At 38.4% G+C, this 20,370-nt stretch overlaps 1 protein-coding gene across 2 annotated transcripts; it reads right to left on the bottom strand.

The window, feature by feature from the left end:
* Positions 1-717: 717 nt before the first annotated feature.
* VCAM1 (vascular cell adhesion molecule 1) lies at positions 718-19,209 on the bottom strand. Of its 2 annotated transcripts, XM_058716405.1 has the most exons (9): positions 18,977-19,201; positions 18,172-18,447; positions 15,620-15,940; positions 14,093-14,359; positions 10,434-10,709; positions 8,018-8,338; positions 6,878-7,144; positions 5,113-5,379; positions 718-1,643 (listed from the first exon to the last, which is right to left on the bottom strand). In XM_058716405.1, exons 1-9 carry the CDS (start codon positions 19,065-19,067, stop codon positions 1,483-1,485), a joined length of 2,247 nt encoding a protein of 748 aa, XP_058572388.1. In that variant the 5' UTR covers positions 19,068-19,201; the 3' UTR covers positions 718-1,482. The 2 variants fall into 2 exon arrangements, with proteins under 2 accessions (XP_058572388.1, XP_058572389.1); XM_058716406.1 differs by lacking the exon at positions 5,113-5,379 and having other exon boundaries at positions 18,977-19,209.
* Between the last annotated feature and the right edge of the window lie 1,161 nt (positions 19,210-20,370).

Raw genomic sequence — 20,370 nt, forward strand, 5'->3', positions numbered from 1 at the left:
TCCTTACCTATCTTTGATCTCATTTCTGCCACTTGCCTTTAAAAATGCTCACAAACAAGATCAGGAAGAGGAGGTGGGACCTCCCTGGTTTCTAGGGGAGAAAGAATCACTGTTTTTTCCCCAGGTCATTATTGAACTTCTGGAGTAGATAATCCAACTCTTCCTAAAGGGATTTTATAAGTGGCCTGGGTGACTGACAAGGGCTGGGGTTCAGTGAAGTCTCAGGTCATAGTTAGGCATCCTTCTGGAAAATAAACAAGGTTTACAGACAGCTCTTTATTAGAAGGCCTGTGAAGACAACTGACTTGACTTCTCTGCATGAGTGACCAGATGGGCTCTGGTGGGAATAGTAATGCTCCATCTCTTGGTCGTAGTGGTACGTACATACGTGTTTGCTTGTCACCCTTTGACATGTGCACATTCATCTGCATTCACTCTTTTTGTGTATTCCATTTTTTTTAATTGCGAAAAAATTTCATTTCAGATTCCAAGGACACAAAATGAGACATTTAAATTCAACAGGATAGTATGTCTTAAAATACTTGAATTTTTATCAAGTTCCCATAATGATTATGATAGAGTAGTCTGAGGATTGTACTTCAAGTGCAATCTTTTATTATCTCTATGGGTTTGAACTCTATACTTCTGGAACTTGGCATTTTAAACACCATGATTAAACGTGACAGTTTACAGTAAATAAACACGCAATTCTTCCAATTCCAGATATTATCACTTTACTGTACAAAAAAAAATTCTAAACATTTACAAAAGAAAATCAAAAGACGTTGCATTTTTAGACCACATCAGAAAAGTTACACAAGAGTCTGATAAACAAACATCCTAAAACATTTCCGTACCATGCAAGTACCATCCAGAGAAATCCAGTCAACCATTATACCATAGGTTGAAGTGTTTAGTACCTGAAAGTGAACCCAGTGCCCTCCTGGTTTATCATTTGCCTATAAAAAGATAAAAGCTTGGCATCTTTACAAAACATGAAATTATTATCAATCAACTTTATGGAAATAAAATTTTGTTAAGGAAAAGAAAATATTAAAAAGGTGACATAGGTCAGCTGCCAGTCAATGTTAAATTTTCTTAAAATGCATTCAGTTATAACAATCAGCCCAGGCAACACTATTAAATTACTCTGAAGATCTGACTACAGAGGGCTGCTATTCCAAGCCATCTTGCTATGGTATAATTTTATTTTACATATGTACACATCATGTTGTTGTATATACACATCAAGGAACTACTCCAGTCAACACATCTCAATGGTAGTGCCTATTTTTTAGGCAGAAAGTTTTCCTCTGGCTTCTTGCTCACAGCATGGGGCACAGGAAGCCATTTCTTTCCAAGAAGTCACTACATTCAGGGAAGTCTGGACTCTGAGCTTGTTGTTTTTCTCATGGAATGATGAGCAGTATTAAGAATGTGGACTGATAAATAGTGGCTCTGGTTGAACATTTCAAACATTAGCTACACCTTTGATTTCTGTGCTTCTACAAGACTGTATGACCCTTTCATGTTGGCTCTTCTAGCAAAGTAAATGATCATTCCAATGGCTGGTATTATTAAGGAAGATGAACAATAGAGCACAAGAAGTTCAGGAGAAAAATAGTCCTGGTAATTTCCTCTTCCTGGAAAATAACAAAATGGATGCAATTAATGTCTAGTACAAAAAGATTTTTTGATAGTAATAGTTATAGATTTTATTCTAACAGTACAACTAGTTCTCTTAATAGGAATGAATCAAAGCAGTGATAAGGGCTAACAGGAACCAAATACACACTTCTTTCAATTATCCAGTTGGCTGTTGCTATGGCCATGATGGGTCTAAGATGACAGTTGTTGTGTCCAAATAGAATCAGGTTCAATTGTAGAATGGAAACAAGAGCATGACATTCTAGGACTCTTTTTTTTTTTTTTAACGTTTATTTATTTTTGAGACAGAGAGAGACAGAGCCTGAACGGGGGAGGGGCAGAGAGAGAGGGAGACACAGAATTGGAAGCAGGCTCCAGGCTCTGAGCCACCGGCCCAGAGCCCGACGCGGGGCTCGAACTCACGGACCGCGAGATCGTGACCTGAGCTGAAGTCGGCCGTTTAACCGACTGAGCCACCCAGGCGCCCCTCTAGGACTCTTTTACAAAAGCAAGAATTGGAGAGGAGTGTTTGCTTTGGAAAATACAAAAATCTATTGAAGAACTAGGACTCTGATGACCATGAACTGAAATAATTAACCAGTTCTCCAAGTAAAATCTTTGTAACATCTAAAGTGTAATCATTATAGTCAAACAGCATATATGATAGTAAAAAAAAAAGAATTCTTGCTGACGGCTTTTCCAGAGACATATAAAAAACTTTATGTTTTGTATCTCTGAAGTAGGACATCTTAATATATGTTATTCATCTTCAGCATTTATATCATCTCTTGATAAACTTAAGTTTTTTGGATAGTATATTTTAGTTTGAATGTTACTTACTTAGAGCATTCTTTGACCTACATCTTCCCCAGCTTAAATTAGGAACCCTGATATACTTTTACAAGTCATTGCAATTTCCTTCTCATAGTTCTTATCACTGCTTGTAATTATACATTTATTTATATGATTATCTATTAACTTTGGTCTATAGGTTACATAAGACCACCTATCAATTTCTTTTTGGTCCACCACTGAATAGGTAGTAAATGACTCATTGCTTGGAGTAGTTGATACCCAATAAATATTTTTTGAATAATAATGCATTTCTTTCTACATGCTGTCACTTTGTCATTGCGTTGTAACTGGGTACGGAAGGTAATAGTTTACAAAAGCAAAAATTACTACTTTCTAATCTACTAAAAATCATGTGATCACTGCAATACTATTTAACACTTAACCTTATAACAACATCTGAGAAAGATAGAGTGGCATTTACTACAGGCTCATCTCTATCTATACTAATGTTTGCCCGGAATCATATGACCCCACAAGTATTAAATTTCTGAAAGTAGCATGTATGTTTTCTGTCTTTGAAGAAATCTGACTTTGGCGATTACTACATTCCTTGTAGAAGTTTCTAATCACTGGAGGTCAACTAAGTAAAACAGGATCATGATAATCAGATGATGGGAAGTTGATCTTTTCAAATTATTGATGATAAAAGCACTTAGCCCTAAATATAATGGTAACTGCCTCATTTTTCTACTTTTCCCTATTAGAGTAGAACTAGTCAAAGTGTAATATTTTAATGGGATGTCCATCATAACTATGGTTAGGCATCAATATTGACAATATGATGGACAATGGTATTTATACTCCTATTGTTTTCTTTTCAACTTAATAAATACTATCTTTTGCTTTTAGTTTTTCCTTGAGGCATCTGCAGTCAAACACAAATTTGCTGTTGAGTCGGTTACCAGGGCAACCTTCAAACACTATTTTCATTAGCTGTATAAACACTGAAAATCCTAAAGACTCCCAACCATTCCTATATCACTGGAATACATTCAAGCCAAAACAAAACAAAACAAAATTAATTTTAAAACGCAGTTACACAGAAAGTTAAGCTAATTCAAATACCAAGGAAAAATGTCAAATTTTTGTCTTCATTCATTTGCAGTTACTTTAAACCATAGTTTGGGGGCCTGAATTTCTTAGCTGAGTGCCTAAAGTGCTTGGATAGTTCATGTAAGTAATGAGTGAAAAATGGCAAATATGTAAGTCACTAATTTAATAAAGCAATTAGAAAAGACAAGGTGTGAGAGAGAGTTAAAAAGTAGAGAAAGGGCTTTGATATGTCTTTAAAAGAGAATCATTAACTACAAACAGAATCACAAAAATGTTAGGAGTCTAAGTTTCCAGGGCTAGGCTTAATTAAAAGTGGACTAGAGGCATCAAAGATTAAAAGAAATAGGAATGAGTGGACTTCATCCTACTCATAACTGAAATCTCAATCCATCCAGAATCATCCCCAACCTCATTAGAAGCACTGATTACATACACCCCCGTGTCATTTTGAGTGACATGACACAAGGCAAATGTTCCATTCTTTGAGCACATGGTAATTTCTTTGGCCAGATCAACTCTTTTCAGGATAATCACTGCAGGTGGATGACTATAAGTTTTACAGGTAATCATGGTATTTTCCCATTCTTTAACACTTCTAGATAGATGTATAGTTATGGTACTGTGACAACAGAAAACATATGGTAAGCCTTGAAATGTCGAGAAATTTGGCCAGATGAGCAACAATTTTACCCATTTTCTGACCTAAGTTCAAATTTTCTTCACACTGACCCGTGGTTGCAAACTCTGATAGCCAAGTGCCACAGGCTCCAAGACTTGCATTTGTTTGCTCCAAGTCTGGCTCCCAACACACAGTGAGAACTCATTAGCACACAAGGCATGGAGACTAATTAGTACAGGCTAACATATTCTGCTTTCACCAATAAGATCAGCAGATCCTACCAGGCATTCACAAGAGGGGGTAGGAAATGAAAGGGCCCCCAAAGTTTCTCGGCTGAGGCTGTTGCTCTGCACCCCCACCAACTATCAGAATAGGGTAGGATGGACAAGGGCTTGGATCTTTAAGAAGGCAATTCTATAGTCTAGAGATTCTCTTATGTTGTTCAGCATCAAGATTGGCACTCTTAATTGTTATCTTGAAGGGAGTCAATCCAGAAAATACACAGTTACTCCATGTCCAGAGAATAGCGTTCTCTTGTGATAGGAGTGACAAGAATCTGGATAGAAACTTTCATCTTCCATGTGCCAATCCTACTTCTTTAGTTTCCTTATAACCTCCAGGGAAAGGCTTTAGAAGTATGTTTAAACGCTTAGGAAACGCAAGACTTCAGAGACCAATGATGAATTGTCAACTCTGAGAAAAGCAAATGGGAATTCTGTACTCACTAATGACTAATGTCAACTTCCTGGCTAAACTCCATAGGATAGGGCAGCTGTGCATGATTATTTTAGGAAACACTGAGCAATAACCACAATCAACATGGAATTCAGGTCCATTTTGCCAACTCATTCACCTAATCCTAGAAAATCTTTACAATCCATCTAACCTCTGACTACTGTAAAAAATAATCAAAAAATAAAAACAAAACTCTAACTAACCTTTAACATCAAGGGTTAAACTTCTTAATTGCAAGCCAACCTCATTTTTAGATTCACATTCGTACACTCCAGCGTCCTCTAACTGGACCTTGTGGATGGTATATGCACCATCTCTGGACTGTAGCACTGTGTCTCCCGTCTCTGCTTTTTTCTTCAGGATTATCCAAGTTTTGGGAACATTTCCACATGTACAGGAGATAATAACAGTGTCTCCTTCCTTGACACTCTCAGAAGGAAAAGCTGTAAGTTGTATGTCTTTCGGAGCAACTGTAAAGAGAATTTAAAATGCACCTCTGACTGGGTGAAATATAAACCAATTCCATATTAATTTAATGACAGCAACAATTAGCTGTCAAGGAACTATTTGTGCTTACTGTTTGCATTAAGTGTTTACAGAGGCAAGCAAAGAAGTCAAGCATTGACTGTTTTTTTTGTAAATGACCGTGTCTTTAATTTATTTATTTTGGATGTTTATTTTTGAGACAGAGAGGCAGAGTGCAAGCAGGCGAGGGGCAGAGAGAGAGGGAGACACAGAAACCAAAGCAGGCTCCAGGCCCTGAGCTGTCAGCACAGAGCCTGACGCAGGGCTTGAACCCATGACCCTCGAGATCACGACCTCAGCCAAAGTCAGACCTTTAACCTACTAAGCCACCCAGGTGCCCACATAAATAGCCATGTTTTTAACAAGAGAATACATGTCTATACTTCTCTCATGTCTCTAAATCTAATTCTTTACCCAGACTAGTCAAAAAATGGTGTTTGATAAACAGCAATAGAATTCAAACGTGAAAAAAAAATTTTTTTTGTCACAATGTTGTGCAGTTTTTCCTTGAAGTACAAAAGTCTTTACAGGCTTCTGAGTTTGGGTTGGATTTTCCTGGATCAAGTTGTACAGAGATGGCTTTCTTACTATTCTAACAACCACGACTATTATTCACTAAGTGCCAGGCACTGGGCTAAGTATTTAAAGTACAACATCGCTATTAATACACAGCCCATGGAAGAAGGTATCATATCACCATTTTATAAGTGAGATTTCCATCTATTTTTGTGACTTGATTTGAGATTCTTTCCCCGACAAGAGCTACAGTACCATGACATCTATCCTAAAGACTTTTTTTAAAGTTGTGCATTGCCCTTCCTTCCAAGGTCGTTTCTTTAAAATACAAATGATCACCGAGATGAGGTAACAAGAAAGTCACTAATGCCTTAGTGAAAATAATACCAAGGAATAAGACAGGAAATGACAGCTCCAGGAAGGAAAAAAAAAAAAAGGAACTTGTATGCCCAAAGTTGATGAACCAGAGGGCATGGTCACTGCTACTCAACCTCAAAATTTACAAAAGGCTTACGTGCCTTCTTGGGCTTCTAAGCAAATACTAGTATGTGCCTTGTGAGATTACCACTCAGAGTCCAATTCAGTACATATGGTGGCTTTAACCTTAGCTAATTTCCAAATACATACATACCTCTTCCTACCCTTATTTCACACCATAACCGGTGCCGGCATTGGAAACTCCTGGCACCGTTCCCACAGCCAGCATTCCGCTGGAGGTTAAAAGAATTTTAGGATAACTGACGTGGAATTGTTTATGAGGAAGTTCCATTCCAGGAACTTTCCAAGCATAGAAAACACCATGGGCTCTTCAAAACCCTCAATATATGTTTTTAGTAAAAGTGTTGGTTTCAGAGAGGGCTTTGTTGAAAACCGGTGACAACCAAAATAATACTAGTGAAAATAACTCATTAATCACGTTTTACTTACCTTGAATAATTAATTCGACTTCTTTTCTGTCTATTCCAGCCTGGTTAATCCCTTCACACACATAAACACCAGAGTCTTCCATTTTTGTAGAAGTTAAGGTGAGAGTTGAATTTTCAGAAAGAGGCTGTAGATGCCCATTGTTTAGCTGCCTGCTCCAGAGGATTTTTGGAGCTGGAAGGCCATTGCTGGAGCATGTCATATTCACAGAACTACCTTCCTCCAGGATGGAGGAGGGGCTGACCAAGATGGTTGTATCCCTGGGGGCAACTGAAAAGGCAGGAACACTTGTCAGCTTGACCCTTTATACCCTGAGCTCCAAAAAAGTTTTAATAATGTGGCAAAACTGAGCTATGGTTCAATGGATTGGAACAGTTTATTAATGTTGATACCCTTACCAAAGGCGGATTTCTGACCCCGTTTACTTAAGCAAGTATAGAATGATAGAGAGTAGAATATGAACCCAGCATGGGTATTTTCTAATAGAAATAAGTTCTGTAGAAAGTCCCTGACTATCTAAGAATGGATGATCACTGATAGTGTGTATCAACATTTATGTACGTTAAACATGACCAGAAATTATCTGACTCTCCTGCGAGAAGGTGTTTATTTTTCCACCCCTTGAACCTGGCTGGCCTTGTGACTCACTCTGACCAATGTAACATGGAAGAAGTAACACCATAGGACTTCTAGGCTTGAGTCTCAAAGGCCTCCTTTCATTATCACTCTTTCAAAATGCTGCACTGTGGTGACTAAGCCTGTGCTCCTTTCCTTCAGGATGAAACAGCATGTGGAGAAAGGGAGGCCCAGAACCCCCAGAGAGGCCCAGATATATGAGTGAGTCCATCTGGGACCAGCCATGCCCTGCTGACCTGCCAATGACTGAAAATGCATGAGTGAGTTCATCTGGTACCACAGTGAGCAGATGAAACTTTCTCGAATTGCCAGCTCATAGAATCATAAGATAAAAAATGATTGTTGTCTTAAGTGTTGGGAGTGGTTTGTTATAATTATTTTAAAATTTCTTTTCCAGTTATTTTTTTTTCCACAGAGGTTTTAACTATTAACCTCATGTTAACTATTCCCCGGCAAATGTGATAAGAAGCCCATATTCAGGTGCGGATACATCACACATGTACTTACCATTAACATAAAGTGTCTGTGTACTCTGCCTTTGTTTGGGTTCAAATTCCATTTCATCAATATGTAACTTAGCCAGACAAACAAGAACTGTTCCAGTATCTTCAGTGGTGGGGATGAAGGTCATGTCCAAACTCTCAGTCTCTAGATACTTCTTGTCGATGTTCTCCAGAAAATTTTTATTCCCTATAATACTCTCCCCCTTAAGTAATTCAATCTCCAGCCGGTCAGAAGGATACACATTAGGAACCCGGCAGCTTACAGTCACCGGGTTTCCATTCACTGGCAGACCACTCATCTCAATCTCTGGATCTCTAGGGAATGCTGCAAATATCATAGAAAAAGGATGTTTATATGTGACATTCAAAGGAAAAATGTAACTATTAAATGCAAGGGTCTCAAAATGACATTTTTAACTCACGTGGGGTAGAATGATCACCAATGTATAAATAATGCCATCGAGTATAAACATTTGTGATATTAAATATAAACAAAAATGCTTAGCACTTGAATTAATCAAGAAATAAATATACTTCCTATTTTTCTCTTCTTAGTGGTGCAGTCTTTTTTTTATAAAATTTTTTTTTTTTCAACGTTTTTAATTTATTTTTGGGACAGAGAGAGACAGAGCATGAACGGGGGAGGGGCAGAGAGAGAGGGAGACACAGAATCGGAAACAGGCTCCAGGCTCCGAGCCGTCAGCCCAGAGCCTGACGCGGGGCTCGAACTCACGGACCGCGAGATCGTGACCTGGCTGAAGTCGGACGCTTAACCGACTGCGCCACCCAGGCGCCCCAGTGGTGCAGTCTTTCTGACAGCCCTGGACTGATCTTTTTCAAGGAACATGAGTTTCCACCATCTTATTTCTAGCTATGTATTTTAAATGTTTACTTCCCATGCTGTATTGAATGTTAACTATGGGTTAATCCCTTAATATTTATTATCCCAGTCTTCAAAACAGCCTGATAAAATAGGTATTAGTGAACATTTTTTACAGGTGGGAAAACTTACAGAGAACTTATTTTACAGCCAGGAAAACTTACAAACCTGATAGAAGCTCAGAGACCATCATTAGGCATCATATCTATGTTAAGTCACTGAGTTGAGATCAGAACCCACATCTCTCTGAGCTTGAAACCCAGAGAGTTGTGAAGCCTCTGGGTATCAAATAAGACCCACAGTGCAGTTCTTAATTTAGACATTTTCATTTCCAATGGCCAAGTTTAGATACCAAATTTTAAGTATTTCTCAGGCAATACTTGCAGTTAACAAAAAACTATGAGCTTTACATTCTGAATAATATGTATAATGCATCTTAGGCCAACCAATAAAAATAAGACTAAAATAGTTAGCAAGAGCAATGCTAAAAAGTTTTTTTCTTACGCAAAATGCTGTTAAAGTGATACATTCTCACCTATTTCCATATTGCAGTAAGACTGTACTGCTGGTTCTCATTTCTGCTGGGAATGTGCCTACATCAGCAGATCTTGGACTCCAGGTAATATGATAGCACAACAAAATTCACCCTTATTTTGAGACATTCAAATCCCTTTACAGACATACTCTAACTCATGCTGAACAAAATCCTGATAGGTAACACAAGTTTGGGCAGGTTTTCTGGTAGAGAATGTTCTATTTTTCTCTTGAATTCTGCTGAATAACACAAGCCAGAATAACTCTCTCAACATAATCAATTTTCAGAGCACTTTGAATATTTTGTCCCTCATTCATTATACAATGAAGAATTCTAGCAATGTCAAATTCATAGAGGTTCGAGGTTGTAGAGGCTCTTCATTAAGGTGACAGGAACAGCAAGAAAGAGTATGGTGGGTGTATGTAGTGTAAATCAGTATTAAGATCTCGTGCTAAGTCCTGGCTCTGCTTTTCATCTGAGCTGCTGCCACGGGCCATTCCCTATGGCCAATATTACTACCTATTTTCATTTTTGGCTTTGTCTTGCTCCCCACTGCCTCATTTTTTCCCATCCTGCCAATCAACTTTCCAAATGTGCCTTCAAAACAGTAGGCTTGGGCCTCACTCTCTGTTCAAAGAGCTGGGCAGTCATCTGAATGGGACTTGACTCCTCTCCTTGCTCACTGTCACCTCTGGAATACCCCCTATACACAGAGGCGATGGGAAGCAGTGAACATGGAGTGTGTTCAACAAGTGCATGACGACAGAGTATTGACAAAACACAAAGTAAGGACTGTGGATGCTGTGTACATACATAATATATACTTAAGATTTAGGCAATTAGGTTGCATCAAAAATTCCGGTCCAGAGATTTAGGAACAATTCACAATGCTAAGTTCCCTTTCTAAACACATGGATCGCATTGTATATCATACTTGCATTCTGTTTCTTTCAATAGAATTGAGGGGAAAAAAAAAAACAGCAAACAGTTCCGAAAACCACTTACAGTAGAGGTCCACTTTAATTCCCTTTTCCACTTTCTTACGGCCACAGGTTACGGTGCACAGATAAGAATGTTCATTCTCAAAACCCACAGGGCTCAGGGTCAGCGTGGACTTGCTGCCTTCAGTCTTCACCTTCCCACTCAGAGGGCTGTCTACCTGGGTTCTCCAAGTGAAAGATGGGGACTCACAGCCTGTGACACCACATGTCAACACAACTGAGTCACCAATCTGAGCAACAATCTGGGGCCCGGGGGAGATCTCAACAGTGAATGGTTTCTCTGGAGGAAAAAGAACAAGACAAAAAGAAGGTAAGATTCTTTTCGTCCTTCACCACATTCCAATATATGGTCTTTTCTCATCTCTTTACAGCTAACACCTGTGCAAGAAAATACCACTCCTTTCTACCTTGGGATGATCCTGAAAGGCATTTTTAAAGAATGAACCCACAAGAGTTCATTGAGTCATTCATTTAACAGAATGAATGTGGATTAAGACTTGTTAGGACAGAAGCTGACATCTTTTCACGACACTAATTCAGTCTCTACTCAATTGTAGTTTATCAAATCCCTGCAGTAGTGGACAAAGGCTCAAATAATTTAAGAGGTTCTAGTGTATAAGCATTGTGTAAGCCACTCTGCATATATTATCTCATTTAATCCTCACAACTTCATGAAATGCTACCATTAATTCTTCTCTTTCACTTCCTGTTGCTTCTTCTCTTTCTTTTCCTCTTCTTCTTCCTCTTCCTTCTCCCATCCTCTTCCTCCTCCTCGTCCTCTTCCTCCTCCTCTTTCTCCTTAAGGAAACCTAGGCTCAGAAATGCTAGATAACTTTATCTAGTTTGCAGTGACAAAACTAGGACTTGAAGCCAGGTGGGTCTGATTTGAGACCCTAGCTTTTCAGTTGCTTCAACAACTGAATCAAATCATCCTCACGAGGAGATAAAACAAGATCTAAGAGAGGTTGTGAAAGCAGCTACAAAAATATGTCTTCTGATTAGATGCCATACCCATAATGGACCTGTGCTTAGAGTTTCTGTGCCAACAATATGGTTATACCATTGAAAGCACACAGAATCACATTGAGAGCAAAGCCAAAATCTAAACATGAAAATGACACACAAACCACCTCTAGAATTTGTTTGATGAAATACAAAACTACTTTGAATTAATTCAGGGGTTGAAAACTGAGATCGGAGGGCAGAGTCCTAAGTCTCAAATATCCAGAAAAGCTCTTTGGCTGCCAGTCCTATCCCTGCCGGACACACAGTCTGCGTTGGGATCCTTCCTGTCTGGGGAGAAAGGGAATTTCAAATCTCCACTCCCTGTTCCCTGAAGAAACTGGGAGTGTTTGGACAATCCCGAGAGTGACAGTTGAGACTCCACAGAAAATCACTAAAATTGTTCCTGTAAGTAGCAGGCTGGAGAGGGAGGAAAGAATTCTCAACATAGAAGTCATCCAAATACACCACATTTTGCAAGGTTCTCATCTGTGCCAAGAGAAGTTATTCTTCTGTTTGGTTTGTCTCACTGTGACATTGTAGTATCTTCCAAAGAAGGCTTTCCTCAAATTACCTCAATACACTGATATGCTATTAGATTTTGAAAAAGATCACCGAGAACAATAAGCAGAGTTTCTGAATTCCTCATATGCTAGTGTGAGAAAAGGGAACTTGAAAATAGACCCACTTCCTGCCTGTGAAGTGTTCTCAGACCATTTTTTTTCCAGTGGCTGCGTATATTACCAGGCGAACACTTTTCCCCTGTGGAGTAGTTCTTAGGTCACTGAAAGGTCTTTTCAAAGTTCCATTCTCTCTTCAGTACTTAAGGTGGTTAGTATCCTGTGTTGCAAAATTCAAAACAACCCTCCCTAACCCCACAGGGCATTTTCTTTTCACCCTGAAACGGGATCTAATTTATTACGGGTGTAATTTTCTCAGGATGGGTGATTAGTTGCATATGATTTTATTAGTGTAATACTTTCTTGGTCTCTTGAGAATGGTAACCTAACACCCAACTGAGTTAATCTATTGATGGTGAGTTCCAATTTTATTTTTTTAATCATCACGTTTAGATCATATTTTCATATTTTAAAATTTTGTGTTGTTCATGTTTATAGTTTATGCAACTGGCATATACTGGGCACCTATTTTGTGGCAGACACCCAAATATTAAAATACACACACACATGCACACGATTCTTGACTTAAAGTTTAATGGAAAGCCACATTTAAATAAATACATTATTTTGGCTCTTACTAAAGTATGTTTAAATTATCACTTACATGCCTGCCTTTCCTCCCTACATTATAAGCTCTTCAAGGGCAGCCGCCATAACTTTTTCATGTCTGCCCCCACAGCACCAAGCACAATTCTTGGATTCTTGGACAAGGGCTCTTAATTAATGTATGCTGACCTAACAGAGGTACATAAACTTCGATAAGAAGTGTTGAATGTAGAAAAAGGGAGGAATAGCCAGATTTGCCTAACACAATCTGGAATTGGAAGGCTGACATGAACTTTGTCTTGAAGAATGGCTACGACTTTGCCAGGTGAAGGAATGGTGCTCCAGGCAGAAGGAACAACATGGACACCACCGAAGCTATAAAGGTAGTTTCTGACCAGATTATAAAAAGTTTTATTTTAAATGTGAATTTTAATTTACATGCAATTAGGGCTTGGTTGAAGTCATATATAATGAGCACTTTGTTTGAGGTATATACTCTGGTAGCATTGCACAGGATTGATTGTCTTGAGGTCAGAATGATAGCAGGATGACCATCTGAAGACAATTTAGCTATTTAGTTGAAAAGTCATGGAGTTTTAGATTAAAATGGGCTTGTATTAAAATCACAGTCAATGCCACTAGCGAGTGATCTGACCTAGGCCAATTATGAACTATGCTTAACCCCAGTTTTTATTCACCTCATAAGGTAGTGGTAAAGGCTATGAAGACAACATAGATAAAGTGGAAAGTAGAATTCCCAGCAAATATCAGGTGTATGATCTGTAGGAGCCTCTATTAATTTCTATGAGACAATATGCTCTCATCTATAAAACGAGTATAAAATACCTACTGTTTAGTTAATTTTTGAAGATTATAGCTAACATATGTAAAGCGCCTAGCATACAGCTGGTGTTCAATGAATGCCGTTATTTAAAAACATCTTGCAAGAGTCCAAGTCAGAGGTGATAAATTAAGGCAATGGCAAGAGGGTTGAAAAAAAAAAAAAAGCGCTCAAATTCTAAGGATTATTCTGAGGAAGAATGGACAGGATTTGGTGATATGGAATGGCAACATGAATTTAGGAGTAAGCAGAGTATGGTGGCCCAAATACTAAGAATCCAGAGTGAGTAGAGATGAGGACAGATGTGGTAACCTGAGAATACTAATATTCAAGGGGCGGGAGGAAAAGAGAAAGCCAAAGAAGGAAGCAGGGAAGGAATGGTGAGAGATGGAAAAGAATCAGAAAAGCAGAGCCATGGGAGGAAAGACTTCTGAGAAGTCTGAGCAAGATGAACATACAATTGTGCTAAAGTACATGACATCAGATGGGTCATCAATAAAACCTAAGGAAGCGATTTTGGCATTGAAGCTGTTTCACTATTGCACAAACCCCAATCAAGGCACATTTACCATTTATTTTTCACAGATTACTTACCTTGAACAATTAATTCCACCTCTTTTCCATTTTTCCCAACTTGATTGACTCCTTCACACACATAAATTCCAGAATCTTCTGTCCTCATAGCAATTAAAGTGAGAGTTGAGTTCCCAGAAAGGAGCTGTAGATTCCCATTATCTAATTTTTTGCTCCAGAAAATCTGTGGAGCTGGTAGACCTTCACTGGAGCATGTCATTGTCACAGAACCACCTTCCTGCAGCCTTGTGGAGGGATTCACAGAGATAACTGTGTTCTTGGGTGAGACTGAAAAGGCAGGGCACAACATTAGTAACTGCTAGGCATCATCTTGATCCCACAAGGATAATGTATTTCTCTGCAAGTCTGTATTTACATGCTTTCACAAATTTGACAAACTTAATCTGCCAAATTAGTGTAAAATTGGTACTGTGTGGTCACAAAAGTCAGTCGATCCAATTTCTGACTAATCTGATTGAGGTACTTTTTTTGGTGCTTGGTGTTTTCAGAGGGCCCTAGATACTAAGAAATTAAGAAAGACCCTTAGAATAATGTGGTTCAATCTCCCAGATAAGGTAGCAGTCCTATCTTAGAATACTTGACAAGTGCTCATATAAATTGGTGTCAACACTTCTGCTTGAGGGAATCACTGCCTTAAAAAGCAGTCCTTTTGATTTGGGAACAGCTCTAGTTACTAGAACAATTGAGCTGAAACCTTCCTCTTTGTAAGTAAATTTCATGCAGTGGCCATAGTTCAGTCCTTCACTGTTACAGAATAAATCAAATCCCTTTTCCACATGTCTTTCAAATACTTAATGATAGCTCTCTTTTCCCAGTTTTGTATTCTCTAGGAAAAATATCCCCTGTCTTGACTACTCTTTTCAAAATATTGATAAATGCCTTCCCCTCTCATTCTCTTTCAGCTAAACATGCTATAGTTGGCAGTACTCCTTTTAAATGTAGTGTCCAAAGAAAAACACAGCATTTGGGTCTAGAACGGAGTACAGTGAGTCCACTCCTACACAATTCTGGGACTACAAGCTTGCCTCTAGTCCCCCACAGTTTCAGCGAATGTGGAGGTAATCATCTCCACTCTCCTGCCCAATGCATATATGTGTGAGCACATGCATATGTGTGTATACACACACACACACACACACACACACACAGAACAAGCGCTCACCTTGTAAAATCTCTATAACTTAATATTTCAAGGTATGTTACAAGAACTTATAATTTAAAACATTTTATCTTCTGAGCCTACTACATACTACCCAGGTGGTATTATTACTCTCTTTGATAGACTGGGAAATAAATAAATTAAGCAACCCAAGTTCACACAGTTAATGGAGCCAGAAGTCTTCTCAATCCAAATCCAATGCTCTTTTCATTGAATTATCCTGTTGACAAATATTGTGCTCTCAATGAATAAAAATGGAGTAAAAACTATAAACAAATGCCTTCCTGACTTTAGCTGCTAAGTTTAATGCTGTATACATCCAAGACTGAATTCCCATAAAGACGAGACTACATCACCCAAGTACTTACTGTAGACTTGCAGTTTTTTTGTAGTCTCCCTTTCTTTGGGCTTAAAGTCAATTTCATCAATGTGTAATTTTGCTTGGCAAACAAGAGCTTTCCCAATATCTTCATTGGTAGGAGTGAAGGTTACCTCCAAACTCTTGGTTTCCAGGGACTTTCTTTCCATAGGTTCTACAAAGTCCTTATTCTGTAAGAGATGGTTGCCTTTCAGCAAATTCATCTCCAGCCTGTCAAATGGATAAACATCAGGGACCAAGCATGTGACTGTGACTGGCTTCCCAACTTCCAGGGGGCCACTCAGACGGATCTCTGGGTCCTTAGGGAAAGCTGCAAAGGTCAAACAAATACACATGAGCAGGCTTTCCGTTCATGTAATATAATGTCTTTGACTGATTCAATGCAATGCAAACCAAGTCTAATGTTTCTGTTAATACAGTCTTAATTCATTGTTTAAATAGCCTTTCATGGTTTGGGATGGGTTCACGAATCAGAATCAATCACCCTTTAGAGTTCTTCAGCTGTGAGCCTGCATGTACTAAGGGTTGCATATTATTAGAGTAAAAGAAGAGAGAAGAAATTGATGTTTATTGAATACTTACATATGCCCATCACTGTGCTAGTCATTAAATATAAAGGATTTTATTTTAACTCTAACACATAGAGACCACATTTCACAGGTATGAAAACACAGCCTTAGCACATTTGCATAACTTGCCTGAGGCCACACAGCTCAGAAATGGCAAGTCTGGGATTTAAACTCAGTACTTTTATTATTCTGTACTGCTACTGAAGATTTACATTATACCACATTCTCTTAGAGCAGAGATAAGTCCACTTTATAGATAAGAAAACTGAGGCTCAGAACGTCATGGCAAAGAACAGTTATTGAGCAACACATGCTAAGAAAGGAAAAGAGCAATGTTAAATAATTGGCTTCTGAAAATAATGCCTCTGACCAGAATTCATCCACCAGGAAGGTGCGGTATTTAAATTCTGGAAGGCAGATTTGCCTCTTGAAATGCTTAACTCAATGTCCTAACCAGCACACCACTTGAACCTTTCAGTGCCAAGGGAACGTGCTATTTCAGTCAGCCGTTGCTTCCTTTGCAAGGGCTACCTTTTCATTACAAACTGTCATGATGGTAACACAGGACTCTGTGTAATAAGGACACAAAGGTCCCAGCTCTGGAGAATATTACAATCAAATGTGGAATGGAGACACGATTGTTCAACATAATGAGAGCCAGATATTTTTGAAGGAAAAAAACCTCCAGAAAGATAATTAAAGCCAGAAGCGTCTTTATTTCTCTTTTTTAAATCTTCAACTATTTGATACTTGAGAGCAAAGGCAAAGGAATCGGAAATGCTTTGCTGGGTGGAAGAACCAGTATTTTTAATTTTTCCACCAATAATTTCTATCCCTCCTGTTCTGTAAGAAATGTGCCCGTAACCCACATGGTTTGCTGTCAGGTAATACAAGAACTTGTTACTTTCCCCTGTATTTACATAAGGGGGCCTTTCAAGGAGCTCAGGAGGCTGCACAAACAATGCATGTACAACCAGCATAATTGAAAGCAGCCGGCCAAGCACAGTTTCTTGGGCCACATTAGCAACACATGGGGCTTACTGAAGAATCAATTACAGATACTGGGCAAGACTGAGCTCCGCCATAGCAGAAGGGAACCAAAATAATTATAAGATAATCAGATGGGATCTTCATGAAGAGATGGCCATAAAGGTTTCCAGGGTTTGGTTGGGTTTGGTTTGGTTTGTTTTTCTGAAAGAGTAGTCGTCAGCAACCAAAGGCAAGATTTTTATTTCAGGTTGGCTTTTAACTCCTCTTGCTAACTTTATACGCTGGATTGAGAATGGACTGAGATGCAGTTTGGTAGAATGGCAACCTAGGGGTGTTTATTAACATGCATCAGGTAACTCTAATCCATTACCCAAATTATCCTGAGGTTAAGTGGTTGAGCATTAAGGCTTAATGGCACCAAAAACAAAAACAAAAACAACCCTCCTAAATTTATCTATACCAAAGTCAAAGGAGTGAAATGTTTGCAGATACTTTTCTTATGTCAAAGGGAAAACTTGTACTGAAGCCTATTACTAAATTATAGATCTCCTACTTAAGCTGATTTTAAGCACAAAATTGTGTAAGAATAAAAAAGTGGAAAATCCCTGAAGAATGGAATTCATAAATCATTTGGATGTATGACCAAGTAAACATGTGAGGATATAATCAAATAGAAATTGCTGAAAAATACAATTAAAAAACTTCAGAGAGCTTCATTTTATGGCTAAGAAAAGAAAAACCCAGAGGTTGTGTCTTACCCATGGTCACTATGTTTGTGGCAGTTAGAATAAAGACCAAGGTGTGGGTTCCTTTTCTAGAGCTAGATTCAGCTGCCTCTAACTTTCTTGGTGCAGTATGTCCTCTAGCCAAGAATCTGTACATGAATATCCTTTGATTTTTTTTTTCTTTTAAAACTATCCATTAAAGAAACTTAACTTAAAGCAAAATTAAGAGAAAATCAAAGATTCTCTGTAGTACTCACAGTAAATCTCCACCTGAATCCCTTTTTCCCGTTTCTCAGATCCACAAATCGCTGTGCACAGGTAAGAGTATTCATTCCTGAAACCAACGGGATCCATGGTCAGCGTGGAATTGGACCCCTCATTTCTCACCTGCCCATTCAGTGGACTATCTAAATGGGTTCTCCAAGAGAAAGATGGGGGCTCACAGCCTGTTGTCCTGCAAGTCAGTGAAACGACATCACCAATCTGAGCAACAATTTTGTTTTCAGGGAAGGTCTCTATTTTAAAAGCTTGAGCTGTGAAGGCAAAAAAGAGAAAAGCAAACTTTGTTTAGTATTCTGCTCCTTCTTCTCTGTCCTAATATAATGCCCAAAATACAGTCTGGCTGATCTGTTTCCTAAATTTTAAACTAACTGCAAGAAGCCAAAAATAATTGGAGTCACTGCCAAAGGTGTTAGAATCTTGGAGAAGTGTCAGTTCCAACCTTGATGCCCATTTATCAAAATAATTTTGTTATTTGCTAAGCTTAAGATCATTATCAAGTACAGGAAACTGAAGAGATAGACCTTACTAGAGATAAATCCAATTATTTACTTGACATTGGAAAAATATATCTGAAAAACATCAATTTGCAGCTCCAACTATGACAATACAATGGTACATAGCAATACTCAATAGCACATTACATATTATGTTAAATTAAGTTTTTCCACTGCTTAAAAATCCTAGTGCCTTTCTTTACTACCATAGCAAAACTGACTGAAGCCAAAATCAGGGCTGAAATGGAATGTGAGCATTTGGAACAGATCAAAGAGAAGAACTTACAAATTGTAAACACCATGCAAAGTATATTTGAAGCTCCAAAGATCACAAACATCTTCCTAGGCATTTTTAGTTGTCGCTGTGATGAGAACATGATGGTCCCAAAACTCTTCTTTCTGTCCCACCTGAAAATGCCCTGGAAGAGGCTTTAGCTCCTAAAGCCAGTGAGGCTCAGTGAGGAGTGAAATAGAAAGTCTGCTCTTTATAAAGGGTCTTGTTGCAGAGGCACAGAGGCGGAGGGAAATCCCTTCAAGGGGAAACCCGGAGCAGAGCCAGAAAAAAAGTTTCACTGACACCCAGCCAAGTCCAGTTTTAACCCCTTCATTTGCTCTCATTGCTAAAGCTACTCTCTCTGCCACAGAAAACTGAAACACTTCCAAGGTGATAAAATTAAAGCTTTTCCTCGTTTTCAGTCCAAAAGGATATCTTTGCAAGGTAATGTGCATTTCAGAATAATGCTCATTTCAGAATAAAGAAAAAGCCAGAGAGAGAAAGGGAGGGCAACAGAGACAGAAAGGGGAGAAATAGACAAGCAGGCAGAAAGAAAGGGGGAGAGAGAGAGAGAGAATAGTAAATTTTACTCTTGACTTTGAAGTGGCTAAGTAACCACTACATCATGTGAACTGATTTTTTTCTCCATTAAGACATAGTTGCAAATTCCAAAGTAAGGTCTAATTTTTCTCTCACAAGGAAAAGGAAAAAGTCCTATCTTTTGTGAGCTATTTTTTAAAAGGGAGACAGCATTACTTCTTAGTTTTATACTTTCTATTCATAAAATACTCATAAAATAATTCTTTCAACAACAAATATCAACTTTCTGAAATGATTTTCTTGAGTGGAAAGTAAAGGAATACTACTAAAAGCAAGAGAAATCATTTTTCCCTCTTGTTTCAGAAAAGTTACCAATCCTTTGGTTCAACTGCCTGGTAATGGAAAGTCGTTCTCAGACTTAAATGCAAATGTATGGAATTCATCCGAAGTGGTAAATCTCTTGCACTGGACCACAGACACAGTTAAAACGTGACAAATAATTTGTTTTTATTATATAGGAGGTGATGATAACCAATTTTATGCCCTTCCCACCCCATAGCACCCTATCCAGTGAAATTATTTTTTTAAGCTATTTTTAAAATGACGCTTTAGCCTTGAACACACATAGCTCAAGTCTTTGCAAAATGCTTGTTAATCAAAAAGAAACCGGAATAGCCACTTCCTTGTATTATATACATACTTGTCTACCTCCTCCACTGGACCATCAGTTCCTTTAATGCTTGGGAGCAGTTCTTGTACATCATTGTATCAACCTCTGCCTTCCCAGCATCTAATGCATGGTTTTGCTCTTAGCAGATCCAACAAAAGTACAATAATAGATACTATGAATTAAAATTTGGAAAAGA

Source organism: Neofelis nebulosa, chromosome 2 (genome assembly GCF_028018385.1).
Source record: "Neofelis nebulosa isolate mNeoNeb1 chromosome 2, mNeoNeb1.pri, whole genome shotgun sequence".
NCBI lineage: Eukaryota > Metazoa > Chordata > Mammalia > Carnivora > Felidae > Neofelis > Neofelis nebulosa.

What these genes read in the sequence shown, in the direction of transcription:
- VCAM1 (XM_058716405.1), bottom strand. Translation starts at nt 19,067, where the DNA reads ATGTTCTCATCACAGCGACAACTAAAAATGCCTAGGAAGATGTTTGTG. An exon ending in GATTCAGGTGGAGATTTACT is followed by an intron (nt 15,941 to 18,171) that starts GTGAGTACTACA and finishes TGACCTTTGCAG; the next exon opens with CTTTCCCTAAGGACCCAGAG. An exon ending in ACAGACACTTTATGTTAATG is followed by an intron (nt 7,145 to 8,017) that starts GTAAGTACATGT and finishes CTGCCTTTTCAG; the next exon opens with TTGCCCCCAGGGATACAACC.